The sequence below is a fragment of the Aythya marila genome, assembly GCF_965140915.1.
Source record: "Aythya marila genome assembly, chromosome: 3".
Taxonomy (NCBI): Eukaryota; Metazoa; Chordata; class Aves; order Anseriformes; family Anatidae; genus Aythya; species Aythya marila.
In genome coordinates, this window is record NC_139044.1 from 45296834 (window position 1) to 45324496 (window position 27663).

Genomic DNA, 27663 nt, shown 5'->3' on the forward strand with positions numbered 1-27663 from the left:
CTTTGGTGTGGCCACAGGCAGCTGCAGCAATGTCTGCTTTGTGGAATAATGTCTATAAATACACGGGTGGATTTCCAAGTTATTAAAGATTGGGCCAAAAACAGAGCCCTCTGGGAAAAGGGGCAGAACTCCACTGAATGAAGAGATGTGTGTTCATCCAGGCACAGGTCTGTATAGAGCACAGGAGTGAAATTTGCATTTGTTCATTTAGATTGATGCGTAAACTCAGAGTTAATTTTATAATATCGCTTCAAGAGCTTCTGTTTATAAGAGGTACAATTTTTTTAAAGGCAGATAAATGTTCTTTGTGGGTTAAAATATCTTGTTTTCTTTGTACTTAATTATCTGGAAATCTGAGGCTTACTTTTGTTATATCCAGGCTTGGTGAGGCAATTTCCAGTAAACTATTCCCTGAACACCAGAGGTATGTAAGATGTGCCATTAATACAAACTGACATGAAAAATCAACAAAGAAGGTTTTATTGTTCAGACACTGCTAACAGCCTAATTTATAATTACCTAGCAGAGACCGTGATAGCAGTTTACCTTGCACTGGATTCATGTACAACAGTGCCTTTCAGTGAAACACTGCTAATAGCAACACTTAGCAATGCAGAGAAGACAAAGCTAACTGCAGTCCTAAGCTGACTCATTCAGATGCTTAGCACGGCTACTTTCAGTTACTTTTTTTTTTCTTTCTTAATTTAATAACCTTTTCCAAATGATTTGAACCAACTAGTAGAAAACTTACTTAGTTTTACATTTATATACACACACACACATTTAGCATGTAACATACTGCTGTTTAATAAGCAGGAAGCAAAGAAATCTCCCAGGAAAGAAAGTGGAAGCAAAAATAGCAAAGTTTTCCTGGGACCACCATGCCACCGCATAAGGTTTGTGTGCAACCTTAGCAGCAAACCCCCAGCTTTGTGGGATCTGAAACAAAGCACTGACTGTAAGAGATGCAGCAAGACTACTTTTTCTTTTGTGATCTTTTATGTAAGTTCTATTGCATTGTGACTGCACTGCAGTACTTACCACGTTTTCTTTCCTGTTCTCTACAAACACCTCACCCAAGGAAAACTCTCACTAAAAAATTGACTATGGTCTGCCCAGAACTCTCAAATCTGGATCTTTTAAAAAATGGAAATGAGATATTCTGACAACTTGAAAGAAAATTCAGATTTTTTATATATATATATATATATATATATATATACACACTTATACATATATATATACTTATATATATATATATACACACACATATATATATATATATATATATATATCTGGCAAAGATTACTTTTCTTCTGAGGGAAAAAGCTCTCAGTTTTGACAAATTGAAAATTTTCCACAGGAAAGCATTGGTGGCCAACTCAGCTGTATATTGCATTGAATACTTCCAGGTGTGACATGTGCCCTTAGTTTCTGTAGTGGTTTGGAAGTAAGAGGATATTTTCTTTCTGGAGTCTAGATCTCCAGGGTGAAGATTCTCAACCTGAAAAGAAAGAGTAAGGATGTCACCCCTGATAATATGATGTGAAGGAGCTTTATTTAGGGTATGTCCCACTGATTTGGTATTTCTGTTGCTTGCACTTTCTGAGTGAAGGGAAAGGTCAGTATGTTAATGCTGTGTCAGAATGGTTCTCAACACAAACACTCTGCTGTCATCCAAGACGTCCTCCCCTTCAAACACAGACGCTAATCTTTAGGGAGCAACTTAGTAGTGTTTCAGGAAATTAAACCAGCAACACTCAAATCTACAGGTTCATAGGACCAGGTCTTCAGGAACTGGGGAGCACCTCTCTGTAGGAATAGCAGCAGAGTATCAGTAAGTTAGATTCTGCATATTCCAAAAGAGGAAACAAAAAAACATTTGAAGTTTGAAGCATTTGAAGGAAGTTTGAAGCATTTGAAGGGAGTTTTCCCTACTGCTTCCTGATAGCTTGCATTTGGCTTTGTAATTCTTACAAAGGGAAGCTTGTTCAGGGCAATGTGATGTGTTAGCTGGAAGGTTCAGCAATGCAGCAGTGCAAAACAAGTCTTGTTAGGCAAAGTTATGGCCGTTAGACTGGAGGCAACTGAAAAAAAAAAAAAAAGAAAACATCCATGAGTTACAAAAGTTTTAGGACAATTACTACTGTAGTAGGCTACCTCAAAGAAGGAGTAAATACTAGAGTGGAGACATCCAACTTTTCAGCAGTCAGTGCTTTGTGCTCTCTTACCAGCTGGAATTTTTGCCCTTCTAATATATGTTTCAGCTTAAACACAGCTGACTTAGGGATATGGTTTAGTGGGGACTGTTAGTGTTAGGTCAGAGGTTGGACTCGATGATCTGGAGGTCTCTTCCAACCTAGAAATGCTGTGATTCTGTGACTTCTCATTAGTGGACCATGGAAACACAGGGGTGACATGCTTTAAGAACACACAGAGTGACATGCATTAAGAATACAGTGAGGCTGATGACTGCTAGCACAATCTGTGGCATTGTTTCCTTCCTGACAATTCTGTTTTCTTTCAGCTGGTAAGATGGAAGTGATGGCAGATGACTATGATACACGAGATATCTTGAAGCCTCTTGTGTTCCGTCTCCATGAGAATGCCCCTGCAATAGTCCGTGAAGTTTTACTGGAACGTGGTTGGACTGAATTTGATCAAAAGGAGCAAGATGACACAGACTGGAACTTATACTGGCGGAACTCACCTTTTCGTATGACAGACCACCACAGCATCAAACCGTGGCAGAGACTCAACCACTACCCAGAAGCTGTCAGAATCACCAGAAAAGACTATTTGGCAAGGCATCTGAAACGTATGAAAGGGGCATATGGATCAGCTCTGTATGAATTTAGTCCAGTGGCATTCATTATGCCCAATGACTATGTCAAATTTATAGCTGAATACAGCAAGGAGAGACAGTCAGTAGGCAGAAGACCCAGCTACTGGATTTGCAAGCCTGTGGATCTCTCCCGTGGAAGGGGCATACTCATTTTCCAAGACATTAAAGACTTGGTATATGACTGTACAGTCATTGTGCAGAAGTACATTAGCAACCCCTTACTCATTTCAGGGTATAAACTGGATCTTCGCCTCTATGTGTGTGTCACCAGTTTTTGTCCCCTTACCATTTACACTTACGAAGAAGGACTGGTAAGATTTGCGACCGAGAAGTTTGACCTTGGTTCTCTGGACAATGTCTATGCCCACCTAACGAACACCAGCATCAACAAATACGGGGCTTCGTATAAAAAATATAAAGAAGGGATTGGCTGTGGCTGCAAGTGGACATTCAGCAAATTTCGTTCTTACCTTCGAATTTTTGGGGTTGATGACCTGCTTCTGTGGCAGAAGATCAATAACATAGTGATTCTCACCTTGCTTGCTGTAACCCCCTTACCAGTGGCTTCCAATTGCTTTGAGCTCTTTGGCTTTGACATCCTGATTGATGACAAATTCAAGCCGTGGCTTTTAGAAGTCAACTACAATCCAGCCTTGTGCTTAGACTGTTCCATTGATGACACTGTGAAAAGAAGACTTCTTCATGATATTGTTGAACTGCTGAACTACAAGGAGATTGACACTCTCAGGCAGAATGAAATGGCTGGGTCAAAAGCTGTCAGAAGGCGGGTGCCCTGGAGAACAGCTGGTCCAAGCACTCCAGAGGAGACTCCTGGCTTACTCACTTGCCAGAAAGTGGCTATATCTAATTCTGCTTCTCCAGTACAACCTGCCCTGAAGGCTGCAAGAGGATCAATTCATAAGGTGGCTTCCCTGACCAAGAAAACTGTCAGAGCACATCCAAGGAAAACACTGACTTCCCAGCTGCGGGAAAAGATGAACAGGCCAAAAACATCCTCACAAGCAAAAAATGAAGATAAAAACAAACTCCCAGCTGTACATTCCCCATGTAGTTCTGCCCAGCTCAACCACTGGTTACCTACATCTGATTTCCACAACTGCAAGATAAGCACACATCCCTATTTCCTCTCAGATAAAGACCAGAGGCCTATCCGCCGGGTAGGAGACTTTGTCCTTATTTTTCCTTTCAATGAAGCTGCACTTCAAGCTTCCAGGGATGGGACAGATGTAAAGAGCATCATAAAGGAAATAAACAAATTAGTGAGCAAACAGTTGCTATCAAAACAGCAGAATACAAAGAAGGGGGTAGGCTATTTAACTTCTGTTTAATTTCATGACATTAGGTTATATAGACATACCATAAATAACATCTTTAACTTGAAGGAGGTAGATATATACTGAAATTGTTTTAGAAAGAGAGAGATCTCAAAACCATACACAATTTAAAAATTGTAATTTAGCAATTACCATCAGAGATTATTTTTGAAAATGAAAGCACTGAATAATTCTTTAAAGTAATCCACAAATAAAAACAGAGAATTACATTTCTCAAAACATCCTCAGAGACGCCAGTCTTTGTTTATTATTATATCACAGATCTTTGCTTCTTTCCTTTTCTTGACTAAGAGGGCCTTATGATTTGAAAAATCTGATCAGTTTACACCGGGGGGTCATTCAGCATGCCTTCAGTTTACAAAGGTGCACATGATATGAATGACACAAAACTATCTCATTTTTGAACAACCCAGTGAGCTTCCTGACATTCATTTTTACAGGTTAATTTTGCATTGTATGAAACAACAGTATGAACCAACTTTCATTTTATGACCTGTAGGACTCTGTAGAAATTCTTATGGAAAGTAAGTTTAAATATATATATACTGGTCCAGTATTTTTTTCAGATAAACTCTTGATAAACAAGGCCTTGTAGACTGCATGAGTAAGAAAAAAATAGGCTTCCCAAGGTACGAGAGAAATTTGATAATGGAGGGCAGGATATAAACTGCAAGTATCCTGGTTAGAAGACTGGATCAAGTCTCTGTCTCACAGACTCTGAATTAGCCACTTGAGGGGTACAGCAGTTAGTTTGCTTTGTTTTGCTTGCAATAAAACTGATCAACTGAGCATGGAAAAATACTAACACTGAACTGAAGCGTTTGAGATCGTCAAATTACTGTGCTTCCATTGTACACCTTTGCTGCCCCCAGCTGTCTGACAGGGAAGTAACTGTTCAGAAGTTATCTACAGTACATTATAAATTTGTCTCAAAATTGAGGCTAAATAGTGGCAATAGCATGCTTCATCTAATGACAGAAAGCCTATGGAGAAAAGTGTGGTTTCCCGACCATATTCTGTCTTCCTGAAGGTTCACAGAAGTGTGCTCACTATACACCTTCCAGAACAAAAATCATAGTAAGCTGGCTTTTGTGAAGTACACAAGTGTAAAACAAACAACAGTAGGCAAATATCAAGGCAAGTTTGTGTACTACTGTAGAAACAAAGAGGATGTCAGCAATATTAACTGAAGAACAGGGACCTTTTGTCAAAAGGAATTCCTGGGAATAAAAGCACTTGACCTTTAGAAACATCTATTTTCCCAACCAATCTGAAAACCTGAATACATTAATCGCATTGACTGTTTTTATGATGATTGAGAAAAAAAAAAAAAAAGCAAAACACAAAAACATAGATTTATTTTAGTTAGAATAAAGCAGCACTTAACTAAAATTCTTAATGAAACACAGAGAAGAATGATCTCTTGGATTTTTATTTTTTTTTTTAATTTTTCCTTTTACAAAACACAAAATGAACGTTGCAGTAGTAAAAAGCACAAGTTTATAAATTGTTCCTTTGTTATAAAGGAACAAAGGAAAAACTGAAATTTTATTATAACACCAGCTGACATCAAACTACATGGATGTTTAGAACATAATAATTCCTAAACTTCATCATGTTTATAACCAATATTAACAATACTGCCTTCTCTATTCAATCTATTTCTTCCAAAGATGATCTGTAGTTTGAATGGTGATTTGTTGGTAGTCTGGTCCACTGAAAACCGAAGAAAAGAAAGAGCAATTCCATAATCTTGCAATTATTTTGCACTATAGGTATGAGAAGAAGCTAAACCAGCATGCTTTGAAAGTGTGTTTGTTGCTGCAGGAATCTGAAGGGCATGAGGAGATAATTGGTCTTCTCAGTCACTGGGCAGGTAATGAGCTGAGCTCTACAGGGGAAATGCTTCAGTGCTTTGGAAGAATTCAAGACAGATGATGGACAGGCAGTCTACTGGGAAGGCAGTTGAAAGTAGCATCTGATAAATGATTAATCCCCCTAGGAATTAAATGCAATCCAAAGAGCCTTGAAGCTGTAGAGATTCACTGACCAGAAATATTTTTACTCTACTGGAAGAATAGAGGCAGTAGTGGGAGAGGTTAATTAAAAAACAAAGCAACACAAAGGAGGTCTGAGGAAAGACTTCTGGAGAAAGAAGCAGCATCTGTTTCATCTGGAATAATGACCAGGATGGAATAAACATTACAGTTTGTTTTCAAGTGTACTAGGCAGAATTCTTAGATTAGAATCGTATCATTACTCAACAATTTGGGTTGGGAGGGAGATCTAGAGGGGTTACTGTTCACTCAACTGCTCAGGTTTTGGCCTAACACACAGCTCCTGCTAAGGTTTGATGCATGCTGGAATGTTTTACTCCAAAGAAGCTTTGTAGCAGAGGTTCTTATGCTGTGATCCCTGTTTGATGTCACTTCTGTAACTAAGAGGAAATCAAGGGAAAATGTGATCAGTATTATGAAATAAACACTTTGATGAGAGGTACTATGGGCATTTATTTTAATGTTGTAGAAAGACAGCATAACTGCATTTCTTTCAAATCTCGCTCAGGAGACATTTCATCCAAGTAAGGTTATTTCCAAAATAAGCACCAGTCACTGAACTGAAGTAAATTTCAGCTGTACAGGTTCCACACATTTTCACAAGCCTTATATCTAGGCACAATAACCTGATATTCAGCCTTTTAATCACAGAATTGCTGAGGATCTCCATCTTTATTCAGTCCCATCAGGTATGTATACATATTGATAAGACCCACTGAGCCTTCTCTAGGTCTGAGAGCCCCAGCTCTCTTGTCTCTCCTGATATTGCAGGTACTTTAGTCCCTGATCATTGTCATGGCCCTTTTAATCCTCCCTCTTCCTCCATAACCCCAGGACACAGAGATAAGTTAGTCTCCATCTGTTAAACTATTTATATATTTTTATTGGTGGCATATGATAATAATTTGTATAGAACACAATTAGGAGTACTATCCTTAGTTTATTTCAATAGAAATAGTGGTTTTCACTATTGCACGTGTTCTAATCTTAATTAACAGGAACAGAAAAGCGACAGAGGTGTAAGGAAAGAGTCTTATAAACTGACATATGCGTTTAGAGGAGAAAGATTAAATACCCCAGAGAAAATGGGTTGAATCACTTACGTACAATGCAGCCCTTAAAGGGGAGGAATCACTTCTTATCTAGGATGATATTACCCTCCTCATCTTTGATTTGAACCCGTCCAGAGGAGTACTTGGTTTACTGTCTGCCATTGCAGTACACGGTCTTTACAGTTCCACCTGGGTACTCCCTCCTCTTGAACTGCAGTGTGAATCTCCTTCTGGCCATTACTGAATACAACTCTTTTATCTCCATTCCTGAAAGCAATAGTAAATTGATCAGAAGGCATTGTCTGTTATTAACCTATGTTACTAAGCTGCTGTCTAATATGACACAATAAAAGTGGAAACTTCCACAGGTTATAATTCACTTCAGAGTTTACATGGGGTATCATTACAGATCAAGTATCACAATATGATTTCAATACAAAGGTGCTTTTGTACATAGGATAATACCTAATGGTATTATCCACCCTATGGATGATGGGATCTGCATTTTATATGAATTTTTCATGCAGGGATCTCAAGCCATTTTGCAAACAGGAAACCCCTTTTACAACAGTATGTTCACTAAACATGGAAGAGGCATGTGTTAGCCTGTCCTACTGTTATTTGTCTTTATTTTACAACAAGGAATAGAGAGACAACATTTGAAATATCTTGCCCATGAACATAAAGTGAGCCAAAAATCTAGGAATAGAGCCTAGGAGTCCTCATCCCGAGTCCTTCAATACCTACACTGTTCACACAGACAACTGGCTCTCATTTTTCTTGCAAGTTACTCTGCAGCCCTGGCCAGATATACAGACTAAATGTAAAGTTACATGGAACTAAATGAGGAATATTTCAGTCATTTTGCCAACGATAAAGGTCACCTGTGATTCAAGGTGGAAGTGAACAATTTTCAGTTCCTCATTGTAACAAAACCCTTGTTATTTTCCAAATCCCTTCTCCTTTCACCTGTGAATTTACCAGTCATGCAGAATTAACCAGTTTTACGTCGGTATCATTGAACCCATGCCCAGTGCATAGTTCTTGTTTTTAACAGGAGACTTACTTTTCTACTTTTAGTACTGTCCTATGTGGGAAATAAGTTTCCTCAGATCCATCACTATAGAGGCATTTCACTGTGTGATCTGGGAAAATGATTTCTTGTGTGCCATCGGGATAATGTTTTTCTGTTGAAAACAAGATGTAAAAAATCTGTTTAGAATTCTTTCAAAATGCTTTACACAGAACTAGATCCAATTTTCTTTAGACATTGGAATGTATTTAGATATTTAGAAATGATACTGCTAAAGAAATTTAAAAATCAAATAATCAGATAGTAAAAAATAGAAGAGATGCATTTACACTTTATTATTATCTTTCTTTGTCGGAGGAAAGAGAGAGTAAAGTGATGGACCATATTGAAAGCCAAATGCAAAGGCAAAGCAAATTAAGAAAACAAACAAACAAACAACAATCTTCTGGAGTTGGACTCATACACCACTTTCATAATAAAAATCTTCCTGTACATATAGTTCACATTTATGAGCTTTTGCATACCTATCTGATTATTAGGGAACTGCAGCATCTCCAGGCCACCTGGATAAGCAGTGTGAGTTGCCTGTGCATCTGCATAATAATAAATCTGGAAGAATTGCAAACTGTTTGCAGCGCGCTCACAATATTTGCATAAGCAGATTCAACCATAACAATGTGCTTATAAATAAGCCAACTTGAAAAAGTCATTTCAAGGTTATTTTCCATATCTACCATACATATAAATAGCTCTTTGCTTTTCAATTCTTTCCTCTTATTCTCCCCCCTCCTTTTGTGTCTGTCTAGATATTGCTACTTTCTTCTGTAGCACAGAGCAAGACAGTGCATACATGCGAGTGATCCTCCCACCTCCCCATGGATGGGAGCTCTAACTCCTTTCCACACACTATTAATTTAAAATATTCACATTCCTGCCAAGGCCTTACTCATATCCACTCTATCTCACACTTATTAGCTATTTATATTTACATAATGCCAAGAGTGAAGAACCCCCTGTGCCCCTGTGTATGAAAAACAGTCCTTTCTTCAGAAGGCTGCCCCTGCACTTTGCCTTCTTTCAGTTTCCTTTGATCTGCTTGGCCAACTCCCCTATTGTCCCTTTATGACTGTTACCTCCACCTCTTTCCATTCTTTACCTCTTTCCATTCTTGGCCTTGTAGGTGGAGCAGCCTTTTTGCTCAGGGCTATGAACCCAAATACCCTCCTCACCAATTTCTCCCAGAAATGATATATCAAGATAAATGATACAAACTTGTTTGAAAAAAGGCACTTAATCACTTATTTTTCCTTAAAGAAAAACAAATGCTACTCACCACTCTCTGATCTGGCATGATCTTATTTACATCTCAGTTGAAAAAACTAATAATGGTCATCCTTTTATCAGCACTGATCTCTTTTTTAGTACCATTGCGGAAAGTGAGCCCCTCTTCTACCTTCAAAAACAGAGAGCATCTAATGTAAACGAAGCCAAAGGGAATGGGTAACACCGCCCTGCCTTCCAATGAAATTGGAGCTTGAAGTAACTCAGTGAACCCACTCTATGCCTTTATATTTCAGAAGCTCTCTCTACAGCACAGGTACATTTTTTGCCTCATTTATGCGTAAAAGAAATCCAAAGTCAGACATTATATTTTTACAAAAGGATCTAATTTCAATCACTTGGATCAAATCCCCAACTCATCACCTTCATTTCTGTTAAGCAATACAAGGCATACAGCCACGTGGCAATAGTGGAGCCATGTAAGTTGCTCCTCACCTCACCTCAGTTACTTACTGTCTCTACCAATTTCACATACGCTAGTACACATCCCACATGAGTCACCCAGGAGACACAGGTTCTGAATTGTGTGAACCAAAATGATTGAACTTGCTGTATGAATACAGACAGCTGACATACATTAACAACCATTTTATTCCAAGTAACACAAGCCCGTACAGACAACCAGTACTGACAACCAGTACTAGAGTTAAATGTGACTGCATGCAGAGATCTCCTACAAAATTGATCAAGACTTGTCAATGGGTGGCAGCAATGTCATCAGTATGGTGTTCTACAAACAAATATGTTGGTCAAAGAGGCCTACCTAGCATGGCCTCTAGTTAATCAGATTTCTTGGAATGACTACAGTAGCTATTTCTATTCAGCATATGTCAAATTTCACAGTTTAGTTCATTTGCTGAATTTCAAAAAGAAGACAACCAGAAGGTGCATTATAGCTTTGCTGTATGGTTCCAATGTTATCATCGACTTTTCACATAAAGAAAATACCTCCCCGTAAAACAAAAAGGAATAAATATCCTTGGGTCAAGAGAAATGCAGTATTACCCCAAGCAGGCATTGTAATGACTACTGAGGGCAAGATTTTAGGTTTTTAGAAATAATTTTATTTAAACTTTATTTAAATTATTTATTGTTAGTGAGCAGTAGAAAGATGTTCTTATAGATACTTGCAACAAAAGGCAATGCTACAAGAAATTCCACTTAGTTTAAATTAGAGTGAATGCTTTAGTTCCCATTTTGACTTCTCTCTAGTTGCACAAATCTAGTCCACCCATCAGTTTTAAGAATAAAATCCAGTGGTAAAAAAGTCAGAATGAACTTTTCATAATTATTTTTCTTTCAAGGATCTAAACAACTGATACTGTGTTTTCTTCTTCTCTGAGAAGAAACTGTGATTGGTAGAAGCTTTCACAGAGCCCATCTCAGCACTAGAGCTACTCCAGGTGTGGCCAGCTGTGTGTAACAAAAGACTTCTCCTACAAGTAGTGTCCAGCTGGCACAGCTCACTGACATAAGATTCACTTTCAAGGAAAGAAAGGAATGGCCTTAAATCTTGAATTACTAAACACCATCACTACCCCACTAGCACATTTTCAAGGAGGCAGCTGAAACAAAAAGGCCTCAGTGAAAGTCACAGAACAAATCAAGGTGGTAGATAAGAAGAGAATTTGGTTACTTGTTTCCAGCCTGTCAGCTTTATGTATTTTCTGCCATTTGCAATGTGAACTTTACACTTGAGCTCTACTTTCAAGAAAGGACTCCTCATTTGAGACTTAATTCTCTGCAGCTATTTGAAGCTGTGATTCCTATTGATTGCAGCTCTCCAAGCACCGTAATTTATCTCACCTTTCCCTCACAATACTCTATTTTTTCCTTCACCTCTTCCTCACTTTTTCTTCTTTCTTGATGTAACATTGACCTTCTAGATAATATTGATTTTGGAGGCAATATCTGTGATGTTTTCATAGTCATAACAGCTTTTAGTCATAACTAGAAGTGCTGCACATTAGCTCCAATTAACTTCAGTTAGAAAAGCAAAAGATAGCATACAGAAAGATGAAAAATCAGGAAATAAGAGTGTATTCTGGGGAAACTGCACTATAGGAAGTGTAGAGAATGAACAATTGAGCAAAGAACAGAATTCTCTTTTAATACTGAGTTACTGATTTGCAAAGAAAGGTCTGTGTATTAGTTAGATCCACTCTTCCTAAACAAATTACATGGTTCTTAGCAATGCTAACGGAAAGATGACAGTTGCTGATCATATAAGAGCTAGAAATGTTAGTTGCTCAAACCTTTGCTTCATCATCCAGAAAAGCAGAATTGCTTGTAGGTACCTTGTTGTCATAAGCAGTTATACCACTTTTTCTCTGTGTGGTCACAAAAGCCAATTTATTCTGAGATTTTAACATTTCTTCTGTCTTTTTAAGATTGTCTCTTCTTCCTGAGCCAAATTAAAATGTTAACTAGCAACATAAATCTATTAGTGTCAAGTGTTCTTGCAGAAATATCTTGATAAAGAAATCTACTATGTTATTTGTAAGTCATTGCAATATTTTAAAGACTCTGCTCATCATGGGTAGAGGCAAGAAAATAAAGCCAGGAGAGTACTGTAGCCAGCTAAATCAGAGTTAGCATGCAGAATATGAAAACTGAGATCACAGACAATAAATTGTATACAGTTTCTTAGGGTTATACCTTTGTTTCTTCACTGTTACTGCAGAGTGCAAAGCTGCAAGTGTTATTGCTGTGCTTAGTTGAGAGGGGCATGTCTTATGAGCTACCTGAAATGGACAAAGGTTTTCCTATAGAAAAAGCAAAGTAAAAGGGATAAGGGATAAGAAAATTGCCAATCATGTTTCCACACCTACCACAGAAGGCTTCTTGTTTGTTTGTTTTTGAAATATGCTAGTTCTCAGATTCTTGCAACGTATTGCTTGTTTTTTTTTACTTCTATGTGTCACAGGACAATTTTAGTGACAACATATTGCCTACTAGCCAAGGGTTGGGGATCAAGTCATTTGCAGATGACTGTAAGCAGACAGGAAGTTCCCACAGATCTTACCTTTGACATAAGAAGATGAGCTAGGCCCCTTAAAGATACTCAGACATGAACCAGCTCCAGGTGATTGCCTATTATCCATTCTCCTCCCTGTAGGAGAGGGAGGATATACAACCTGAAGTAACATGGTTGTGTTTGGGAGCCATCAGTGACACAGACGGAGAGCGCTCCTCCTTTTTAGCAGTTTAGCTGTTTGTGCATAAACCAGATCACCAATACAATACCCATGTTTGGTCTTGGTTCAGGCTTCTGTGAACCTATGGCCTAGGTGAAAGAGCTGGAAGAGGCCCCATACAGGGCTCCCTCCCTCCTCCTCTTAGGAGCCACATTTTAGCTGTGTCTCTTGTTCTTAGTGCTCGTTGAGTTGCCATGTCACAACACAGCACACCATATCACAGGCATGCCTGTGTCTGGCCATGCACATCATCATTGCAAACCCCTACCCTGACCAGCAGACTGACTTCCTAGCATGACCTGCCTCATCACTATGGACTTCTGCACTTGGGATTCTGGCCTGACCCGGACTCCTATCCCCAGCCAGCCCTGCTCCCTGGCTCAGGTAGTGGGATGGGCCCAGGCAGCTGGGGCCCTGCCCTGCCAGGCTCCATGGGGAGCCCCTGCTGCTCCCAGCCCCTAGGCCCCAGGAGCCACCCTGTCCTACAGTGCCCTGAGGCCTGGTGCCATGAACATGTTCTGAGGGCAAGGGGGACAGGTTTCAAATTGTTCACCCACACTCTGGCCCGAAGGTGTGCAAATAATTCAATGTATGAGCAATCCATAAGATTATTTCTGGCAAAACCGGTGCAATACCAGGGCAAGAAGACTAGGCAGCAGCTTTGCGAGAAATATGATCCCAATCCACCTTCTGAACAATACTGTGAACAGAAAATAGAGGCTGCCTAAATAGACCTTGCCACTGACTTTTTTTTTCTGATGCAAAAGGTGTCGTTTAGTGGGTTTAGTGGGGACTGTTAGCGTTAGGTCAGAGGTTGGACTCGATGATCTTGAGGTCTCTTCCAACCTAGAAATTCTGTGATTCTGTGTCATTCTTCCCTGGTGAGGTGTTTTCCTGCCAGTTGGTGTTATGCTTATGCCAAGGGAGGAGTTAGATAGTTTCTTTTCTTGATGTTCCTTTATTACAAATCTCAAAGGATCAGCCTTTTGCACAGAGCTTTTTATTGCCTAAAAGATTTAAATACATTTGCATTAAGTTCATACAAACATAGCATTAAAATCCTTCTACAGCAGGTGGCTCATTAAATTTTTAAACTTTTAGGAAAATGTGTATTTGTGTATATGGGTATACACATGCATGTTTTATACCTAATTCTTTACTTGGGCTCTTAGCATGCTTCCCACAGTTCTTTCTACTTGGACAGTGATGCAAGTTAATGATAGTCCATTTGGCACATCGCAAAGCCAACAGCTGCTTTCAGGCTCCTGTCCCTCAGTCAAACACCCTGCCAATCACAAACAAGGGTATCCTTCCCTGATATACTACGACTGAGCTGATCCGGTAAATTGCGTGAGAGTTCATTTTTACTTGCCAGATGGCCACCCTTTTTAATCTTGCTCTCATATTTCCCCATCAATCAAGGCTGATGCAAGCCCCATGGGACCCTAAGACAGATGTAAGCCACTGAAGGGAAAAGAGAAGTCAAGAGTTTCAAACATGTGATAGCAGACAGTTGGCCAGGAAGATCACAAATACACAACATCACTTCCCAATTTTTCTCAGAGACATTAAATCAGATCACAGAGGAAACAAAATATTCCTGGCATGACCAGGATAAGAGATATTGGATTGACAGAACAACTGCCAGGAGCCAAGACCTGCAAAGTAAGCATTATGTTGGCATAACAGGAAAACTGAGGTTGCACTCTCAAGTCAGACCTTTGAAAGTCCTGCACCTAACACAGAGATTCCTGCCAGTAGAGACAGTATGATCACAATGTTCACATTGTGAAAGCAGTCCCAGGAATGGCAAGGGAAGTTGTGTATGCCTATCAGAACAGATAGTAGAAGAATCTCTGAAATACTGAGCCACTGAATAACTAAAGCAGTGGGCAAGTGATGGTCAGAAACACAAAAAACATTCAGAGAAATGTGGAGCAGCATGAGGTTTAGAATGTATATGAGGGAAGAAGCAAACACTGATCAAATACATGTAGTTATCTAAATCAATGACTTAACCTATCACAGAATCACGGAATCACAGAATCACAGAATTTCTAGGTTGGAAGAGACCTCAAGATAAGATCTGGCCTCTCAATTTGAAATGTCTCACACATTGGACAGTGTCTGCTTGGGAAGGTCAGTGTTAAGTAGTCCATGGAAAAAATACATTTGCCATCAGCTTAATTTGCCCAACTCCATGAATGATTGTTCAAGGGATGTGGCACTAGCAAAGCTGCAGAGAGACAATTCCCTCTTCAGAAACAGTCACTATGTCCATTTTTCCATGAAGGCTGCAAAATTTTCTCTATTGGATCAATAAAATCCAGGAAATTTGTTGTTGTGGATGGTGATCTCACCATATTTATATTAATAAATGACATTACAATTTAATGGATATACTTACAAGGAAAGAACAAATAAAGAGGACCTGTCTGTACAACAGAAAGCTGGAGAATTGTAAATGGCCAAAGCTTTTCCTCCAAGCACAAAATGGCACTGAGCAGGAGATAGGCCACTGATCAGCTCTTTCAGACAACAATGCTAAAAGATACAGGAATGAATAGAACTCATTGCTAAAGGAATATGATTTCCATTCTGAATTTGGAGATGTTTTTGCAGACAGATTCTGTGAATATGCGTGAATTCTCCAGATATAATCACAATTGTAATTACAAGTGAATAGGCAGTGTCAAAATATGATTGGGCCTTCAGCTCAAGACAAATGACTTCAGTACTAAAGACCTTCAAAGCTATTTTTGATGAAGAGATATAATTCAGAAATTGCAGACTGCAAGAAGGAAAGATCTTGTAAGCCATCATTTTATTGCTAAAAATATTAAGACTGAAACGTGTACAGATTGAACAGAACTTGAAAACCCAAGGGTGCAGTTTCACAGCAGCTCAAGCCAGCCTCAGCCCAATTGCTTGAGTCCCACTCCTCTCCCTCTATCCCCAGCTGCACATTTCCAGCCCCTCCCTTGTACTGCACCAGGAACCAAAGAGTAGGACTGAGCTGGTTCAGTAAGTAGAGTCAGGCAAAAAAAAAAAGAGCTGCTTTCTTCTGCCTGATCAGTTTTGAGCCATCTCACCATCATCAGAAAGTGTCAACAGGGTCACAGCAGTTTAAATTTTCATCAGCTTCAGCCAGACAGTTTTTCCCTCTGCTTTGCTGTGGTGTATTATAGAAAGACTATAGTAATTAGAGCTTTGAAAAAAAACGCTATCTTTATAAGAGCGGTAAATAGAAAATACTTTATGGCAAGATTTTAACATAGAGTTGCCTAGGAAGTCTATTTTAGAATACAAAGCCTCATGAGCTACTTAAAGGTGTTCTTTGTTCAGAACTCAACATTTACTGGTGCAATGCAATGGATGATGTCCCTTAGCCAAGGGATGAAGACTCTGGCTTAAAAATATTATACAAACAGCATTTGCTCATTGTTTTTAAGCTTACAGAACTAATGAGCTCATGAAGTAGGATTAACTATTGGACTGCAGAAGTGAAGCAGTGAGATGAAGCTAGAGAGAAGGAATAGGTATTTCCATGAACATGGTGAGTTTTGTTCACTAGGTGTCTAAACAACAACCAGTTGTGTAGAGGGAGTTTCCATTCAGAACAGTGTTAGTAAGAGTACTCCACATCGCTATGTATACCATTGTAAAAACTGTTGATTTCATTTTTTTTTTTATGCAAAGCATAGACTGTAGATTTTTAAGGTGTACACTAGCATACCGATTTTTAAAGCAATAACATCAGAGGAATCAGGACAGGCTTAGTGAGTTACCTGTGGTCTTTTTCATAAAGCTGGATATCAATCTCAGAGAACATTTCATAAATCATAACAATTACCACAACTCAAGCAACCACTGCAATTCAGCTTTACACTTTAAGAGACACAAGTAGTTGTGATCAGTTTCTTGGTAAAGAGTATCTCAACTCCACCACTTTTTATAAACAAAATCATCAAATTATCTAAATAAGTAATGCCATTTTTCTTTTTAAATACATGGATCACCAGTAAATGATACAAACAGATTGCAGAGACTGAGGAAGGAAACAGCCCTCCAGCATGCACAAAATACATCAGTTGTTTCATATTCCTATTGAAAACAGAATAAAAATTAATCAGCTGTGACAGCAATGGAAATGGGAGTTTAGTTATGAATTTTCTAACTTGAAGAACAGCTAAACAGCAGAAGATGCCAGCTCATTTTGGATTATTCTCATGGGAGCTGGTGAAACACAGATTAAATAACTGTCAGTGACACTGATCCTTCTGTCAGCAAAAGGAAGGACCAGGTGATCTCCTGAGGTTTGTTCTAGTCCTATACATCTATGCTGTCAGGAAGGCAGCAGAGAGCAGGAGATGCTGTTACTCATGGTCATTGTACACAAGACAAACTTTAAAAGTATGTTTTCTTGGATCCCCATGCACAACAGTAATCCTTTAAATTTTCTAATGAGTTTTTCCCTCAAGATGTTGTTAATACATTGAATTCTTAATCATTGTGATACAAACCAAATTGTCTCAGAACTCTCTCACTGTCAAATCTCATAAAGAATTATCTTGTATAACCTCCAAATATCGTGATTTGTGTCATGTGGAATTTTCACTCCTAGACCTTGACTAACAGATCAAAAAACTGTGAGAAAACAACAAATCCTCATGAATAAAGCAATGAAAACTCAAAAGCCACAAAAGACTGTCTACATGTTCTCAGAAGTCATACTTCCCTGCTTCATAATTAGTCAGTTCTCAGGAAGAATATTCATAGAGAAGGAAATAACATGTTCAAAGGTAATCTAAATCCATGGCAAAATTAGACAGCAAGTTCATCTAGTAGGATTGGAAGTAAGCACATTAGGCCTTAATTGAAAATTTTCCAACAGGACCTCTAAAAAGCGATATTGGTATGCCTTTCAGTACAACTCTCCCCTCAGCAGTTAATGAATAACTGCTTTCTCCTAGAAGTCACTAGGATTCACCTATAGCTGCATGTCTGGCAGGAAACTGGCAACTTGTTTCTGCCAAGTTTTTAATGTGATGCATTTAGAAATTCAGAGAGAATTCCAAGTGTTAACCACTTTAGCCAACCTGTACATCACTCAAGCCTCATTCTGAAAGAATCATTAATGACATACAGTTAAAATGGATATTTTTCTTGTCTCACTGAAGTTTGGCTTGAAGTGGCCATTTCTTCACCAATTAGATCACATAACAGTACAAATGGGAGTCACTATTAGTAAAAGAATTATAGGCAAACAGAATATACCTTTTCTGAGATGTAGAGCAAGTGGCATACTTCTCTCTCAGATATGTGTGTTGTTTTTTTTTTTTTTTTTTCCCCATAATATCATGCCAAAATCTGGTTCTTTAACCTGTACCAATCATTATTCAGACTTGCTCCCCAAACGATTTTTTACATATCCTTAAATTCTATTAGCTTTGACAGAAATACATCAGATGTTAAGTGTTGTTTAGCCTTTTCGGTTACAGCTGAGGAAACTCACCATCCCTAGCTAGCCTCTCCTTAAATGTCTTACGAAGCTTGCCACACATCTGTGGCATATATCTCTACTTCGGTTAGTCAGGGTGATTCCATCTATTTTGATTTTCTCCTAAGCACAGTATCTCAATTCTACACAGGAAAAACAGCGTGTTTGTTTCAACTATATCCAAAATTTAGAGCTGTCCAAATTCACAGGATCTCTCACTGAAAACATCCATCTGCTAAAAAGACAGCAGTCACCATATTCAGATCTATCACTATGCCACAGATTTGGGGCTTCCGTTTAATACTCCATCCATTTCCCTGAGCCTTCAATTCTTCATTCACATAGTTCACTGCAAGGTCTTCTGCCATCAGATCAGAAAAAGAACATGTGTCTGTCAGAAATTTCAGAGCTCACTCAGGAAGTCTGGGCAGTATGCCCACCAGTCTAGCTCATGCTCGTGCTGGATTCCAGTTGGATAGGATCCAATGTTAGCTGGATGGTGAAAGCTCAGATAATGACAAGCCTAGGAGTCTGCTGTCGTCAGCTTCCCCATTCTCCCCATTTGAAGCCCCATTTTCTTTTTGCACATGGCTGAGTGTGCAAAAAGGAAAGAAACAAACAGGAGAGAAACAAACTCAATAGACCACAGTGAATCCCTGTATAAAATAAACATTTCAGAATTTAACTCATTTTGCAAGAGCACTTGAGATGTTCAGTTAAAATATGCTTTCATACTTTGAAAGCTTCTAGGGAAAGCTACCAAAGCTTTTTGACTTTACTGCCCACCATAACTGCAGATAGTCTATCCTACAGCACTTGGCTGGTTTATAAGTGCCCACTGCAGTACTAGGCAATGGAGAGATCCTGGCTGTAGAAGAGACTGGGGAAGATCCAACATCAGTACAGAAAAAAAAATAAAACATTTTCCTACAGTTAAACTCTCCAACTTGTGACTTATAAGTAGCATATATTATTTAGAAATAGGGCCAGCCTTAAATGCAGACACAATGTCTGTGTCATATTTGAAGTTACTATGTCACACAACTGATTCTGCCCACTTAAGCATACTCAGTTCAGAAGTCTTCTCATGATTCATGAATCTTTTGATGTCTGGCACCACACAGGATTCACTAAAGTCACTATCTGGTGACTTTCAAGCCACACACTGTCATTATCACTAGAGTGGAATATTTGCCTCCTTTCTCACCTGACATTTTAAATTTCATTTCTGTCCATAAATAGGTAGAGAGAGCAGTGCATCAGCTAATCTGAGCTAATTTTTGCTCTATCCAATGGAAGCAGAAGATTAGTTTCCAATAAATATGAGGGAAGTCAGAGAAAGTGTTCACTTGAACAAAGCACAGATTTCAGCTGAATTTTAACAAAAGAAAGACTTGTAATAATCAAGATGTCCATAATGAAATGCATGAAATATGAAACCAAGAAAAAGAAAAACATGATATGTAGGTATCTGTATACTCTAAACATTGTGATGTGTTAAGCAATGTTGCAAGCTGTCTATGGAAGAGTACTCATAAATATCAGCCACAAAACAAACATTTCACTTCACATACTGAGTTAACTTGTCACAGCTTGAAAAATCTAAGTGATTTTCCCACTGATTTTATCAGGCAGAATGCCACTGGTCCTCATTGTCAAGGACTTAACTGGCAAAATACTGGAGTTATGCTTTGTCGAGGCAAGGTATGGCAGTTCTCTGTAAAAGCAATCTCTGAAGTAGCAGGTACAATGAATTCAAAGCATATCCATGAACAACAGGCAATTCAAGTAGATCTGGAAAAGGAAAAACAAGATTTGCGTCTTGCTGCTTTGCTACTGCAAAACCATAAGCAAAATCATGCTGAATCACAGCACAAGACCATTGCAAGAAAACCCAAACATGCATATACAGACAATTTCAAATTTCAATTCCAAAGAACATTGCCTTAAATAAATACTTGAAGCTCTGGAAATATGCCTACTGGCAGTAGAAATACTTCGCTATTCACATCTCTGAACAAGTGTTTCTGCAAAGCTACCTTTGTCCCCACACGTGAGGTGATGGGGCTCTTGTGTTTATCTCTCCATGATTTTTGTTCTTGTTTGGACAAAGGTGCTGTCTCCCACAGAATAGCTTCTGCAACCTAACAGAGAATTTGTTATACATATATAGTTATAAGTTCAAGTCACAGCTAGTACAATCAAATAACTCTCAAACCAACAGGTTTTCTGTTTTAATTAATAAAAATGATGTAATCTATGTTCAATAGTAGCCATTACTCAGCTATCCTTGAGCAGTAGGTAACTTACTAATGCAGAGTGTTAGTCTCTCAGTATGAAAATGCCAGGACCAGCATGGCTCAGGATTGATAGCTAAGCCCTACATATTTAAGCACAATCAATGAAATTCCACATCTCATTCTGCTAAGGACTGAAAATCCCCCACATTGGATACAACAATCTTTATATATAGCATCCTAGCATCTTTATGTACAGCATCCTAATATTGTTCTCATAAAATAAAAATCTTCAGAGGTTTGAGCAGTAGTTCTACAATATCAAATACTCCAAAGCAGAAATGATATAGAAATATGGCTTGCAACAGAAGTGAATTATCTTTTTCTTACCCTTACTTTTATTTCAATTTTTAAATCTTTTCATTCTGCACAACTGATTTTTTTTTCTGACTCTCAAAAACTATAAAAAAGATGAGTCATACTAACATGCATGATTGAGAAAATTAAAAATAAAGTGAAACATGACTTGAAATGGCATTTTTAAAGGAACTTAATAGTGTTAGGTGAAAAATCTCATTAATGAGTATATTAAAATCAAATAAAAATAGAGACCAAAATGTCTTCACTCCATAAAGCAAGGGACAGATTAATTGCTGTGTCTAACATCTTTTAAAGATACATTACTAGAAATAAGATTTGCAAATTAGGGAAACACCTAGGATTAAAAGGGCTAAATTTGATTTTCTCCTAGATGCAGGCTTTCTGTGGAAAAGTAGGTTTCATCTTACCACTGCACTATTTAGAAGATAAGTATCTGTTCCAGTCACCTCAACTCACGTAGGATGAACTTAATCCCTCTTTAAAGGCACATATTTTGTCTCCCTTGAATACAACAGGGAAATGAAATGGTCCACTCAAACCTGGATTCTAGTTTGAACCTTTTAATTTCCCCAGGACTTGCTGTCTCCTGTGTAGGAAGGGGGGTAATGGTATTGTTCTCTCTTCTTTTAAATCCCTGAAATGAAGTTATGTAGGTACATAGTAAGGTAACAAGTAACCCTACAAGTATATCAAACAAATGAGATATTAACAAGAAAGGACAACAGAATCTGTTAAACTATGATTAAATATTTTTGATTTCAGGAGATGAGCACAGACATTTACACTAACCAGTCACATTTTCTACCTTGATTGTCTTTCCTGCTCCAGCCCAGTGTAACTTCCAATCAAGAGTCCAATCAAAAGCACAGAGTTTGTGCTTTTGTGAGGCAGGCCACTGACAGTGTTCACTTCCCGGAAAGTTTACTGCACTAAGTAAGAACTGAAATGAGGTTTACTAGAAGTTCCCACCATATTTATTGCTAGAAACCAGCCTGCATCTGGTTAAAAAAAAATGTTTTTATAAAAAGATAAGTGACATACGTGAAAACTAGAATTAATTTTAGGAGACGTTAGTTGTCTGAGTTAGGTGCTGAATGTACGTGTTCCCTCTAACTAGGGAGGGAATCTAGGTAACTAATGCCCTTATGTAAGTGTCAGACAGGCTGCTGGAATTGCCTTGTAGAGGTACCCTCCTCATGGCTAAGGCTAAATGGAAGAGGACCATGCAAATAATGTGTTTAAACATGGCTTAATGCAGACGTGATTTTTCTCCCCCTTCAGGCTAAGCACGGCAGGAATGAAGTCACAGTATTCATGCATACCTGGCCAAAAGAAAAGTTATACCTAAATTATTCAGACAGTTTAAACACATAGTGTCTTCCAGTACCAGAGACTTTCCGATTTTCTGTCCATGAGATTCACAGCTCCTCATTTTGTTTCTGCTTTCAGCCTCTGATGTTCTGAAACTGTGCTCATCTCAAAGCCATGTTCTGTCTAGTCTGCCTCTCAACCTGGTCTCTTAGCTTGCCATAGGCAGCGCGCCAGCAGGTCTCATTTCTCCTGAACTCCTCCTGCAGTCCCAAAATCTGCTGCTTTAATATCTACCAGAAGAAAAAAAGTGTATCATGTCATTGCCTGCTCGGGACTAAGCATTCCCACATTACACATGCAGAAGGAACCATGAAGTCTGCTGTTCTGTTTAAAGGTTTACAATACAAAAACAACACATTTGAAAAAAAAAAAATCTTAAAAAATTGTGAACTCCTATATTTAGGAAAAAAACACAAACTTTTACAAAAGTAACAGTGAGAGGTCCTTGTTGTGTGAAGGAAAATCAGGAGATGCAAATTAATGATGCAAAGAAACACCATTTAATGTCTATATTCCCCCCCAAAATGCAAAGACATAAAGTGTGTTTTAATGGTAAGAATAACAGTTCATCAGAACTTCATGTTATGGCAAGGGCACACGATTAGTTAAATGGTCCTTATAAACAGCAGGGGATATTCAGCTGAGTTCAGACACATGGAAGTGATGAAATTTGATGCATTTTGGGGTGGATTTCTTGATGTTTAGAAACTTTCCTGGTCAAGAAAATCACTTTTTTTTTTTTCCTGTCAAGTGCATCAGATTGTTTAGATATCCTTCATTTTGGTTTAGATATCTTTTTGCAGCAGAATATTGTTCCAGACATTTCTGAGCATGATCATTGCCTACTGCTTTATTCTATAAGGAGTCTTCTATTGCTTTTAGAGGCCTCCACCCCCTTAATCACTGTCTCACAGGGCTCACCATCTTTTTCTTCTCTTTATCAGTGATTCTTCTAGAAAATGACTTAAAGTCGTACTACATATAGCTGTTTTTGCTAGGGCCAATAGCCACAGATATTCAGAGGTTACTTTTCACTTAGGAAGATGAAATAAAGGATTGAAGCAGATGGAATTCTCCTAAGGGAATTTAGAAGGAACTACGATAAATGAATCAGGTACGTGATTACATAGATTAGATTGTTAGATACCCTATGAGGTATCAAAGAACCTCAAAACCAAAGGTCGGGATTTATATATATATATATATATATATAAAATACAGATATAAAAATATATATATCAAATATATTTTTTAATGAAAAAATCCAGCTTGGGGTGAGAATGGAGAGTAATTGCCACCACCACTATGGCATTTGATATCAAAAAGATGTAAAGCACGCTATGGCAGAAAACAGAAAAATTTTAAGAGTCAACTCAGAGCTGGAAAAGCCAGTGTAAAGAAGTGAAAGGAATAGAGGGACCTCGTTCTTCTCCTCTTCACAAAATAGATTGTGCACTTCAACACATTTTTTTCTCTTATATAAAGACAACAGGATGTACATTTAAAACACAAACCAAAGCAATGTCCTATTATCACAAAAATATCTTTACTGTACACACAGCCATCTTCCAGAAGTAGCATGAATAATCATCCACCTGTGATAAATGGAAGGATTCAGGTATTACCATAAGATGCCTGCACATAAAGACATTCATTGAACAGAACAGCATCTTTATTCCATAGAAGGCAGCTTACTTGTATTTCTTCTGATTTCATGCTTTCTCCAGTGACTCTAGCTGTTCCTTTGAATTTGCTATGCATAACTTTTTCCTTCTGCAGTGTGTGAACTTGCTTCTTATTGTATTCCAAAGGGTGAGTCAGGTCCTGGCTCCCAACAGTCTTCAGCTGGTCCATTCGTGTTCTGTCAGAGGGTAAACAGAGTATGAAGCTGTCATAAAGACGGTAATAAAGGACTGTCTCTAGATGCTCTTTCTTTGGGCATGAACTTTGGAGGGCTTAGGCATGACACAAATAAACCCATATTGCTGAGAGTGGCAATATTATATTATGAATGAGCACTTCACAAAACTCAGGTCCTTCATCACTTGGAGCACTCATGTATACATCCAGCTGCAAGTTTCTATTGCACAGACAGAAGAAATTATAATGGAAATTTTCTTACAACTCAATTACTGTGAACTTAAAGGCTTTCAAACACATTTTCTGTGTACAGGAAAAGCTAAATTAAGCCTGACCTACAGAAGGCACAGACTGTTCCCTGGCACTGTACCTATGAAGCGCTCCATCATGCAAGGCTGGGCACTGCGCTGTACTTCCAGCAGCCCAGGCATTCCCACAAATGAGAACAGCCATGGGGGGGGGGATAAGTACTATATTTACAGGTAAGTGAACTACAAGAGTTAAATGTGAGAGGTCAGCACCCAGGCGTTTTTCTTCACACCTAATGTATGAAGTGCACTTAAGAAGTCAGTAAAAGTTAAAGAGCTACATAAATCTTTATGTAGCCCCAAACAGAGCATACTTATATGACCATGATCCAGCTGTTTAGTTCATTTTTGAACTAATGACATATTATTTGATAGTTTCTTGCTTCAGTTCATTTCATGACCTACAGTCACCATCTGGCCATCACTTGAAAGGCAACAGGAGCTATAGGAGGCAGCCATGACCTCAAGTTTTTCCCTCTGTAATGGAGTTCAGCACTTCAACAGCAAAATATGAAAGCTCACAACAGCAGTAAGATAAAAATAACCTCCCCATATCCTGCTGCTCTTTACAATTCATTACTTAATTTCTATTTTTGGTTGTGTTCTATAAGCCTATTTAATATTCTATTAATATTCTATTAATATTAAATGCATCCTAAAAATATTTCAGCAATATTCAATGGAAGTATTAGTTCTTCTCACATGAATCTGATTAAATTAACAAATATATATATTTGCTGTGATTATGTGTAGCCACTGCTCTAAATCCAGACCAGTTGCCCTGAAATACAATGTGCTAGAACAAAAGCAAGATGCACAACCTGTATATAATACATTCCACTGAAGACTGAACAATACTCTCTTAAGTTTCTGAAAAATAAAAGCCAGCAAGCTAGTATCGCCAAAATCTCGGCTGATGTCAACCTCTTGCCATGAGAGTTGCACCTGTACAAATAAACTAATCAGAGCTAGAACTTGAACCCAGGAGTACAGTCATTCACAGTGCCATACTGCTAGCATGACATTGAGTCTTGGGATACACCAACCTGCACTGCATGGGCAAGATTTGGAGGTCAGTGCAGGCCAGGGGTCATGTCTGGCCAGTGGCTTGGACACACACAGCTCCCTGGTCTGCAGGGTAAGACAGGTTAGCCATATGGAGGTGTTATAGCATGCTTCTGTGCCTACAGACTAGAAAGCAGCCCCTGGCTTTAAGGAATCTATTAACTGAAAACACCTGGGGCACACACAAAATGCTTCTTTGGAGCCTCAGGCAACCTGTGCATACCTCAGCTATAAGTTACAAATAGAAGCTAGCTGCAGAGATATAAAACAAAAAAAGGCTAAGCACTTAGCATCAACTCAAATTCTTGCGTGAGACCCAAGCATACCTCTGCCTGAGGCACATTGCAGCGGATTGGCTGCGAGGCAAGAAACATACATGGAGCAAAAGTCTTTTTCCAAGAAAAAAATAAACACACCAAACCAAACCCAAACAACCAACAATAAAAAACTGTTGGCTATCAAAAACAGTGCAGATTCAATACAAGGGAATTAGATATTAAAAACAACAAACAAGCTGTCCTTGTTGAAGGAAAAGACCATTACATCTGGCTGACACCAAGAGCCAACCACACCTCAGCAGTGTGGTGGTAGAGCCTCAACCTTCTTGCTCAACCTTCTTTTGAAAGTAACTTTCAGAGGGCACTCTTAGTAACAGCAGCCTGACATGGCATAGATTGTGCTTAGCAAGCTGTGACAGAGTAATTGAGAGCCATCAGCAGTGAATATTTCTGCATCACTGATTGCCAGGACAACTGATTTTGGCTGACCCTAAACAAAGCAAAAACCAGTGTGTTTGAGATGAGGAGTCAATTTGAAGTGGGGAATAGACCTTCAGCAGAAACTTAGAAAAATAAAAAGTGTAAGAGACAATTTAATAAAAAGGACTAAATCCTACCTAAGCAGGATACAGTTTCATTACCAGAGTAAGATAAACAGGCCAAAAAAAGGTTAAAAAGATGTTGGCAAAAAAACCTACAAAACCATCCAGGACAAACTGAGGGAAGGTGTTTGTAGGAAATCATGGTTTCCCACTGATACTAGACAGTGTCTTACTAAGAAAACAGGCAAACAAGAGAAATTGTTTTGCCCTGCCTGTGGGTTACATTGTCTTTGAGGAAGGTAAATCGAAAATGCAAACCTCTCATTGCCAAGGGTCCAGGGGGAAGAATACACCTAAGCAACCACAAACTCTAGCATAGACTCCAGGGGCTTACTGAAACTCCCGCCAGTTTCATGTGATGAAGTCTACACCTGAAAGTGCACCTCTAGCAACACAATTAGAAATAAAAGACCAGTAATGACTGAGGCCCAAGCATAACTAGGAGCTTGCAGAGGGGTAAGGTACACTTCTCCCCTCCTTTCTGTTTTTAAGATTCTAGAACTCAGAAGTACCAAGAGAGGTAGGCATATACCTAGGGAACACAGACAGAATTCCTTACAAAAAAGGAATTGAATCCAAAACTCCGGTAGATCTTACCTAACATGTCTGTAAACTGCTTATTCCGTAGATGCTACACTGCAACAATTCTTTAATCTCAGAAGTAGGAATTTAGTCAGCCACTGATGAGGATAGCAGATCAAGGGTTCTAATATCCTTGGCCCTATTCTCATTCTTTGATTCTGATTCATACTCTCTCCTTTTGGATCTTGTGAGATTAACTAGACACCACTGAAGGGGGACAAGATCCAAGGTATGAGCACCACCCACTACAAGTTGGAGCACCAAGTATCGCAGAAAACGCCTTTTTCCTATTCTCTCTCAACTCATGTCCCTGTGCATCTAGTGTCCTGGCAGATTTTTCTTCCCTTTTTCTCCTGTCCTCTCTCTCCATGGTCACATAGGTAAAACCATATGGTGGCACGGTGTGTATACCCACTCTATTACCTTCCTTGCACAGAAGGACGCTTACCCCTGATAGCTGAGACACCGGTTTGTACAGGTGGGGAGGAAAATCAATTCTCTTTAAGTTGGTGGGGCTGTTCAGAAAGTTCTCCACAGCTGAGACCCAGGCCTGTAGGGAAGATGGCAGACCTTCTTCATACTGCTTTTGACCCTGCCCC

At 38.8% G+C, this 27663-nt stretch overlaps 1 protein-coding gene and 1 pseudogene across 2 annotated transcripts; one reads left to right on the forward strand and one right to left on the reverse strand.

Moving 5' to 3' along the window:
• Window positions 1-2535: 2535 nt before the first annotated feature.
• TTLL2 (tubulin tyrosine ligase like 2) lies at window positions 2536-4194 on the forward strand (the record flags this gene model as incomplete). Its single annotated transcript, XM_082755675.1, has 1 exon — window positions 2536-4194. The coding sequence occupies one exon, from the start codon at window positions 2536-2538 to the stop codon at window positions 4192-4194; it is 1659 nt and encodes a 552-aa protein (XP_082611801.1).
• Window positions 4195-7388: 3194 nt separating this feature from the next.
• LOC309876162 (centrosomal P4.1-associated protein-like) lies at window positions 7389-24223 on the reverse strand (annotated as a pseudogene). The gene is made up of 5 exons: window positions 24065-24223; window positions 9676-9795; window positions 8867-8951; window positions 8376-8496; window positions 7389-7576 (listed from the first exon to the last, which is right to left on the reverse strand). The product of its transcript is annotated as a centrosomal P4.1-associated protein-like (transcript).
• Window positions 24224-27663: the final 3440 nt, after the last annotated feature.